The sequence below is a fragment of the Cicer arietinum genome, chromosome 3, assembly GCF_000331145.2.
Source record: "Cicer arietinum cultivar CDC Frontier isolate Library 1 chromosome 3, Cicar.CDCFrontier_v2.0, whole genome shotgun sequence".
Taxonomy (NCBI): domain Eukaryota; kingdom Viridiplantae; phylum Streptophyta; class Magnoliopsida; order Fabales; family Fabaceae; genus Cicer; species Cicer arietinum.
Genome location: NC_021162.2, coordinates 6,128,617 through 6,138,254, shown reverse-complemented (window position 1 = coordinate 6,138,254; position 9,638 = coordinate 6,128,617). Strand labels below are relative to the sequence as shown.

The 9,638-nt window shown below is 29.9% G+C and overlaps 3 protein-coding genes across 3 annotated transcripts; all 3 read right to left on the bottom strand.

Moving 5' to 3' along the window:
* Positions 1–2,302: 2,302 nt before the first annotated feature.
* LOC101498692 (uncharacterized) lies at positions 2,303–3,981 on the bottom strand. Its single transcript, XM_004491880.4, has 2 exons — positions 3,745–3,981; positions 2,303–3,240 (listed from the first exon to the last, which is right to left on the bottom strand). Exons 1-2 carry the CDS (start codon positions 3,890–3,892, stop codon positions 2,504–2,506), a joined length of 885 nt encoding a protein of 294 aa, XP_004491937.1. The 5' UTR covers positions 3,893–3,981; the 3' UTR covers positions 2,303–2,503.
* A 3,593-nt stretch (positions 3,982–7,574) lies between these two features.
* Positions 7,575–8,477, bottom strand: LOC140919635 (uncharacterized). Its single transcript, XM_073366232.1, has one exon. It carries the CDS (start codon positions 8,475–8,477, stop codon positions 7,575–7,577), a length of 903 nt encoding a protein of 300 aa, XP_073222333.1.
* A 375-nt stretch (positions 8,478–8,852) lies between these two features.
* LOC140919634 (pentatricopeptide repeat-containing protein At3g29230-like) lies at positions 8,853–9,332 on the bottom strand. The gene has a single exon (XM_073366231.1). It carries the CDS (start codon positions 9,330–9,332, stop codon positions 8,853–8,855), a length of 480 nt encoding a protein of 159 aa, XP_073222332.1.
* Between the last annotated feature and the right edge of the window lie 306 nt (positions 9,333–9,638).

The following is a 9,638-nucleotide window of genomic DNA, read 5'->3' as shown; positions in this document are numbered from 1 at the left end:
TTTTTCTATGATATAGTTGGTAAACTCTTTCCGTGTGTTGTATGTGTATATATTTAATTATATAATAACATTTTATCATGCAAAACTCTTCTTGTATATGGTTGTTAAACTCTTTTTCTATGATATAGTTGGTAAACTCTTTCCGTGTGTTGTATGTGTATATATATAATTATATAATACAATGTATGGGTAATTACAAAATAATTTAGTAGTTTGAGTGAGTTAGAGTATAAAGATATTATAGATTTAATTTCATATTCTTATCAAATTAATTATTAACTATCAAAATTTTCTATTTTAAATTAAAAATATAATAATAATTAACTTTAATACATATGTATTTTTGCAGCAATATTGTTTATCTCTTTGTACAATATTATTTTCAATCGAATCGTTTACCCTCTTTTTTTATATAAATTTGTTTTCTTTCTTTTATTATATACTAGTTTTAACACAATGTTTAATATATATATATTAAATTATCATATATAGTATCCACTTGTATGATTATTATAAACTATAATAATATAACAAAAATTATTTATATATATTTAAAAATAAACACAATAAATGACACTTTTTTAACTGTTATAATTAAAAATAAATGAAGTAAATATTTAAAATTAAATAAATAAGTTTTAAGAATAAAATAAATATTTTTAAAAAATAAATAAATTATTTATTAAAAATTAAATAAAGACAATAGATTTGTAAGTATAAAAAAATAAAATAAATGAAGTAAATATTTAAAATTAAATAAAGACAATAGGTGTGTAAATATAAAAATAAAAAATAAATTATAACACGTCCCGTGGGACCCAGACTCGAACCCACAACTGCTTGAATAGAAGTCAAACGCAGGCCTTATTATTGATATTAAGTTTATCAAATTATGTATATAATTTCACTTCTTTTCTTCTTTAGCTGATTTTATTTCCTACCATATTCCCGCTAAAATAAATTAATTTACGAATTTGTAAATAAAAACTTACTCTATATACTTTATAAATTAAAAAAATACATGTGATACAAAATTTATGATAACCACACTTAAAATATAACATTGAACCAATCTTACATTTTAAAGAGAACAAATGATTGAATCAATTTTACATTTTATAAGTTGGATACAATAAAAAAATCTCGATAATCAATATTTTTAATTATACGTGTAAAAATTAAAAAAATAAAGTTAACGTAGTTATGGTTATATTCATCTTCGTCAACAATGAAAATAAAAGTTAGAATACATGTATTTTAATCAAAATTTAATCTAATCATATTATAATCTAAAAAATATAATAAATTGCATTTTTTCGTTAAAAAAAAAATCAAATGTAGGTAACTATATATGTCTATATAATAAACTTTTTTTTTTGTATACATTAAATTTTTTTATATCTCATTTTTTTGTTAATTTACGCGTCTCTTATAAAAGAGATAATGAAATATTATATTATTTTATTAACTTTTTTTATTATAAAATTGTAATTCAAATTTTAAATATTCTAAACGATAAATCATAAAAAAAAAAACATCAATTCACTATTATTTATAAGTAAGAGACAAATATATTACTTAATTATAATGAAAAATTTATTCGAATGAACATAATTGAACTTTAAATATACCAAATAGTTATGTTTTGTTTTTATATATTTTTTATTTAAAACTCTTCATTATACTTACATTAAAATTTAAATATTGTCGTACTTTCTTTTTATTAACTTTCAGGAGCTCGCAAATCCGTCTTTCGACCAATTGAAGGATAATTTTGTTTCTCTAGTAGCAGGTCGCATTCTGAGAATGTGACAATTTATAACATTAATTTTTTTAGGTTATAAATAATTATTAATTTAATAAATAAAAATAATAAAAATGATTATAAAAAAATTATATTTTAGTCAAACACAATTTGGATTGTTTTTAGTCAAACACAAATTGAACTTGAAAAGAGTAAAAGTCTCATATTAAACATCAACAAAAAATTAAAAATTAACAATTAGGAAAAAACATATTATAATTTACAACATTTATCAACTTGTTAGAATCTAACTAAATCACACAATTCTGTTTCTCACCCTTCCAATTAAGTACCTTCCAAACAAATTGCTTTCAAGTTACTCTTTAAATTGAATTAGTAGGGTGGTATTAACAAGCAGGGGTTTTCCTACTGCACCTAAATTCTCTAAAAGTTTAAAAGTTTAATTTCAAATGTGTATTGTTTTTTTATTTACTTTAAGAGACAAATTATTTTCTTCAAAAATAAACTTTTAAATTAATGATATACGATAAAATGAAGTGAAACCAAATGAAATAAATTAACATCTTTAAAATCATTCTGAAAATTTACATCTAAAAAAAGAAATCTCTTAAACCATCTTGAAATATATTTTGGACAAAAACACAATTTTTTTCCGTCCAAAATTATACTTTGAAATACATGTGTAGTTTTTTAAAATCATAAGAATTCCGAAAAGAAGCTCTCTTAAATTAAACCTCTTTACTTGACCTTCCTTTTGCCCATAAGCCCAAGAACTTCATCCCAAAGCCCAACACTTCCAACACTCCCTAAATCAACAACACTTGGACTACAAGCAGCCACAGTCCAATACCCACCTTTAATTTCATCTCTTAATTCTTCTTTCTCCCAACCACAATACCCATCAAAAAATCTAAAATCACCAACACTAACCACATTCCTCTTCACCATTTCAGAAGCACAACCCACACTTTCTTTTGAACCATAATATAGACCCTTCATAACTTCCTCAAACACCCCCTCATCACCACCACCTTCTTTTGGACTCACTAAAAACAACCCTTCTTCTAAGGGCCCACCAAAAAACAAAGGACTATTAGAAAAAGTGCCAGCCACATCAAAAGCAGTTGATCTTGTCTCTTTTATAGACATCAATGATGGTCTATTGAGTATTATCCCTGATGGGCCTATTGGGCCTGTTGATAAATGAAGGATCACCGTCCGTTCAAAAATGTGGACCCCATCAAGCTTTTCAGTTGCTATTAACAAACAGCCCTTTTCGGGCTCATGGATTATATGGGCCCATTTGTCACCAATTGTGATGAGTGGTGGATGATTGTCTGGATCTTTCATTGAAGAAAGCAACTCGGGCTTTAGCAATTGTTCTCGGGCCACCAATTTTGCACGGAAAGTTTTCCAATCGGTATTGAGGTTTGGTTTGTCATCATCCAACGGTGATGATGATGACATGTAGCAACCTATGGTTTGGTCACAAAAGATTTGAAGATAAGAATGGTAAGTAAGAATACCAAATACATTTATTGTATACTATATACTATATACTATATACCATATACTATGTGACATTGACATAAATACAAATAAGCACTTTGAGTGTTTATGACTATTCAATTAATTTTAGTTTTTGTATGTACTTTTAGACTATAGCTTTGTCACAAAATTAATAATACTCAATTCGAGATAAAATATAAAAATAATATTTTTAAAATTAATGTACGGTCTAAAATTTAAACTTCTTAAATATTAATTTTATTTATATTTTATTTTAACAATTGAGATCATATAAAATCTATATAACTATAATTTTTTATATATAAAAATTGTGATTGAGATGATACCAGCTCTATTTAATTACAATTTTATATAAATATAAAAGATAAGATCTTGACTTAGTTGCGATTTTTACCACGATTTACAACCTTGATGTTAGTATAACTAGAATACAAAAGAGAAGAACTTACATGTTACATGAAATGGAAATTCAACTTTTCTTGAATGAAATTGTTGAGAAGATCTTTTGGAGTATGGTAGAGATCCAGCTTTGATTATTGTATTGAGTTGATCTTTAGTTTTGGTGAATACACTATGAGAGAGAAAACAAGCTTCCATGTTAATTGAGTAGACTTGTTTCTTTAGATGAGAGTGAAGTGATGAGAGAGTTTAGTGGAATATGTTTATATTGTATAAATAATTGGGAATGTGGTTTAATTTGTACCACACAAAAGTGTTTTATATTGCATCTTCATCTCATCCAAAATTGGGTAGTGTTAAAAAAAAAAAAGGGCTAATGGATATGCTTAGACATATGGCATATAGGACAATCAACACATATAGTGTTACACAGAACTTTATTTGTGGGTGTTGAATGGATCATGACCTTTTTAGATGAGGTGTTAAGTTATATTCCACTTGATATATTTTTGTAGTTTTTTCCAATATGAAAAAGGTTGAAATTTGTGGATATTTTCAAGACATTAAATTTGAGGATACCTAGCATTCATTTTTTTTTAAACGTGACACAAATAGTAGATATTTTAAGTTAAAGTAAACTATCATTTTGAATTTTTTTTGAAATAATAAGTTTTAGTGAATTTAGAACTTTAAATTTATAAAATATTAAATTATTTTTTAAAATTGTTTAATGTTGGTCAAATTGTTTATTGACCTTTCTAATTTAAAGACAAAAAACTCTCTAAAATAATTGCAGAATAAATATTTTGACTATATTTAAACAATTTGGTAGAGTTTAATATTTCGTAAATTTGAGGTCTTAAATTGATCGACATTATAATTTCAAGACTTAAAATTTTAGTTTATTTATTTAGATTTCTTAAATATTTATTTAGAATTCGATTTAGATAGGTCTATATGAAAAAATATATATTCAATCCAGATTGCTACGTACAGAAAAAACATATTTGAAAAGTAAATCTTTTAAGCAAATTTCAATTATTTCAAGGAATTAGTCTTGACGTAAGGATATAATTTTAAATAGAAAAGTAAACTTATCAAATAAATGTCAAATTGTTTTTAAGGGTTAGTCTTTGGAGAACACATGAAGAATATATGGTTTTAAAAACCAACAAATTTAAAAAAATAAAAAAAATGAGTGAAAGATTAGGACAATAATTTACCTCTTACTAGTAATTAGACCCGGTCCTAGAGAGAAAGATTAGTAAATGTTAATGATGTGTAAAATGGATCTTTGTTAATTGGTTGAAAAGCTTATATAATTTGAAGTTTATGTAGATGAAACTAGATTAAAAACTATAAAATAATCCTTGCAATGCTGTTATGATAATGTCAGAATAAGTTATCTGCTTAGTACAATCTCAGATTTTTCACTTCACCAAAAAACAAATCTCAGATTGATCACCAGAAGTTTTTAAATGGGGAAAAATAACCAAAATGGTGGTATTAATGATAAGTGATTGGTGGCATAAATAATAAGATATTGGAAAAAAAATTATAACTACAAAACTTCAAAGGTATTATTAGCAACATCATGTCAATGTTTTGCCTTTGTTGATAAATCAAAATATTGATAAGGTTGTAGATTCCAGAAGTAAAAATGTAGAAACCAAAGTTGGACATGTAATATTACATAAACATTGCTATTAGTTGAGCAAATTGGGCCTAATTAAGTGAATAAAATAAGCACATTGTACTTGTTAATTATTAGTAGTATAATAATGAGAACTACTTTACAAATGTGATAAACCATTTAAAATCCACCATGACACAAAAATCCATCAATGGCTGCAGTTCATGAAGGCTTCAAAGTCCAGCAAAATACAATGTGATGTTTTTGTGAGTAAACTAGCTTCAGACTTCAGTAGACCTTCATAGGTGAAAAAATAAAAATTGAAATATGTAAGAACACATTAAATTGAAAATTATATGGTCAAATTATTTCTGGTGATATTGATGAAAATCAAGAGGTGATGGATAGCAATGTCACAAAAGTTGATTCAAAATCAAACAATTCCCAAAGCTAACAACAATACAAAAATATGAAAGTCACAAGGAAGGTAATAGCTATGAAACATTGACACAATCACAGACAACAAACACATCTATGCCCCTAATAATTTGAGAAAATGAATAATTTGAATGTAATCACATGTATTGATAACATGTCTTCAATCAGAAGTGTTGATGCTACAAAAGGTAATAGGAAAACCTGAAGAAACAAATGGAATGCTTCAGCAACTTGGAGGGACTGATGTCAATGGAAGAGGTGAGGAGAAGAGGAGAAAAACACTGCCGTTCTTCACTTCAAGTAAAAAGCACACAAACAATCTATATAAGAAAAAGTGAATAGCCAAAGAAAAGAAATAAATGAACAAATTCATGTTCATTTTTCATATCAAGCGTATCAAGATTGGTAGGGTAAAAGAACATGAAGCAGCGGTTGGAGTAAACGAAGTCAAAATCTAAATAGTATTTGAGCATTTCTAATAATCAAATACACAAATATTAATTCAAAAGTGTATCCAGAAGTACTTCACATTAATAAAAAGTAAGAAACAATCATCTAATTACAATACTGATTTCACACAATAATGAAAAAAGTGATTTCTTACAAAAAAAGAAAGGGTTTTTTGAAGTTCTTACAGTATACAGTGCGAAAAGACAAAGGGAAGTAAAGTATTATCAACACGAACAATAATGCATATGTTAAACAACTCATACATTCATATTCCAGCATTGGAAAATGGAGGCCTCCCAGAGAGTCTTAGTCTCACTTAATAAAATCAGTCTTTTTCAGACTGAAGATCTTCGGCTATCAAAAGAAAACCAGCAACATAGATAGAGAAAGCTGAGGCTTATAAAGATGTTAACAATCAGAGAAACACACAAGTCAAATGTAGAGTGAAAAAGGTGCAGATTAGGCATGTCTTCGGGTCCAATATGGGTAGGTGTATGACACTCGTACGTATCAGACGTATGACAACTTATATATATATTAGCATCAGTTTCATATACTTTTTACATTAGCAGTGTCAAAGTGTTTGTATCATGTTAGGTGTCTACATCAAAATCTATGCTTTATAGACTAATAGTTGTTGAAATTCTCAATTAAATTAAATTATTAGTTTAACAAATACTCTGGCTTTGTGCCAACAAACACTAGTATACATATCTACAACAGTGCTTTTTATAACAAGTAGCAAACACGAATCACCTCTTAGCTAGCATCTTCTCTTTGCAAAATGTACCCTTTCTATGGCTTGTACTGTTAGCATAGGTTCTGGCATTCAACCATGGCCTCTGAACACAACATTTGTTTTGCAAAACAAGTGAAATGCGGCGATGAATATGACAATTTCTTTACATATAGTAAACCAGTATTCTGCATGACTACATTACGGTATTCATTTCTTGAACTATAAGTATCATTTCAGCTATGCATAGTAATGTAACAGAATCATATTCATCCATCATACCCCAGGAACATATCCAACTTGCCTTAGGTCTTGTACCAATCTATCAATCATATTATATATATCACCTGATTTAGGGTGTGACTGATCAAGTACAGTAAACTCATGTACTACGTACACCTATCAGGCTCAAAACCTTCGTGTACCATCCTAGTGAAAAGCTCGATCGCTTTCTCACCATGTCCATGTATGCCAAACCCATGTATCATTGAATTCCATGACACCAAATCTTTCTTCACCTTCATTCCGCTAAAAACACCAACAGCAGCATCCAAACAACCACACTTTGCATACATATCAATAAAAGCATTCAACACCTTAGTGCGACACCTAAACCTACACTTCTAAACTGAATCATGAATTTTCTTCCCCAAACCAAGCATTCCCAATTCGGCGCACGCAGCCAAAATACTTATCAAACACCCATCATCAGGCCTCAACCCAGCCTCCTCCATTTCATCATACAACCCTATTGCCTCCTTCACCTGACCCTTCTCAGCATACCCAGATATTATCGTTGTCCACAACACCAAATTCTTCATAGGACACCTATCAAACAACATCCTCGCCATATCCATATCACCCTTTTTACTATAACCACAAACCATAGTAGACCAAGAAATTATATCCCTTTCACCCATTCTCTCAAACACATCAAAAGCCTTCTCCATTTCCCCCGCCTTCGCAAACCCATCCAAAACCGTATTCCAACTAACCATATCTCTCCCATGCATTTCATCAAACAGTTTCAAAGCACCATCAAAATCACCACATTTAACCAACCCACCAACCATAGAGTTCCAACTAACAACATCCCTTTCCTCCATTCCCAAAAAAAACCTCATCGCCATGTCAACACTCCCACACCTACAATAACAATCAATTAAAGAATTGGGCACAAAAATATCACCATAAAAACCCAATTTTTCAACATGGGCATGCACCATTTTCACCAAACTCAACCATTTACGAGCATTACAACCCTTCAAAACAAAAGGGTAAGTAAAATTATCAGTAAAAACACCATTAACCTGCATCTTTAAAAAAGTTTCAATAGCAAGATAAGTGTTGAAATCATCATTATTATCAATATTATTTCTCACATGTGCTCTAATGAGATAGTTATAAAGATGAACATTGGGGTTAGGAACTTGATTAAAGACATTAACAACAGAAGTTATGTGAGAATTGAGGGAATAAGCAGCGATGAGTTTTGGAGCAATGTAAAGGTCTTGTAAAAACACCATTAACCTGCATCTTTAAAAAAGTTTCAACAGCAAGAGAAGTGTTGAAATCATCATTATTATCAATATTATTTCTCACATGTGCTCTAATGAGATAGTTATAAAGATGAACATTGGGGTTAGGAACTTGATTAAAGACATTAACAGCAGAAGTTATGTGAGAATTGAGGGAATAAGCAGCGATGAGTTTTGGAGCAATGTAAAGGTCTTGGTGAAGAGAGGATTTGATGAGTTGAGCGTGGATTTGTTTAACAAAGTGAAGGTTGGTGCATTTGTGGAGATTGGTGAGGTTATCCTCTAAGTGTTTTTGAAGAGAGAACCATGTGAAGACACGAACACTAGATGAAACTTGCATCATTCTCACAACTATACGTTAATCTAATCTCCAGCTTGAGCGTAAATATTTGACAGAAGGGGGAAATTCTCAGGATCCGATGGTACCAATTTAAACAGGTGTTCACATACAGCTCTTGCAAGTTCTACATTATTATGCATACGACAAGCACCCAAAAGAGTACCTAATATAATGGCCTTTGGTTTCACGGGCATTGTGCACAGAAGCCTAAAAGCTTCTTTTAGATGCCCGCCACGGCTGAGAAGATCAATCATGCAACCGTAATCCTCGATTTGAGGAACAACCCCGTATACTCTCTCCATCAAACAAAAGTAATTACGCCCTTCGTTAACAAGGCCTGCGTGGGTGCAGGCACATAAAAGGCTGACGAACATACACCTATCAAGCTCAAAACCTTCGTGTACCATCCTAGTGAAAAGCTCGATTGCTTTCTCACCATGTCCATGTATGCCAAACCCTTGTATCATTGAATTCCATGACACCAAATCTTTCTTCACCTTCATTCCGCTAAAAACACAAAACCCATCATCCAAACAACCACACTTTGCATACATATCAATAAAAGCATTCAACACCTTAGTGCTACACCTAAACCTACACTTCTAAACTGAATCATGAATTTTCTTCCCCAAACCAAGCATTCCCGATTTGGCGCACGCAGCCAAAATACTTATCAAAAACCCATCATCAGGCCTCAACCCAGCCTCCTCCATTTCATCATACAACCCTATTGCCTCCTTCACGTGACCCTTCTCAGCATACCCAGATATTATCGTTGTCCACAACACCAAATTCTTCATAGGACACCT

Coding starts and splice junctions, on each gene's coding strand:
- LOC101498692 (XM_004491880.4), bottom strand. CDS start 3,892: ATGGAAGCTTGTTTTCTCTCTCATAGTGTATTCACCAAAACTAAAGAT. Junction 3,241..3,744: donor ATTTCCATTTCATGTAACAT/GTAAGTTCTTCT, acceptor ACCAAACCATAG/GTTGCTACATGTCATCATCA.
- LOC140919635 (XM_073366232.1), bottom strand. CDS start 8,477: ATGGTGTTTTTACAAGACCTTTACATTGCTCCAAAACTCATCGCTGCT.
- LOC140919634 (XM_073366231.1), bottom strand. CDS start 9,332: ATGAAGGTGAAGAAAGATTTGGTGTCATGGAATTCAATGATACAAGGG.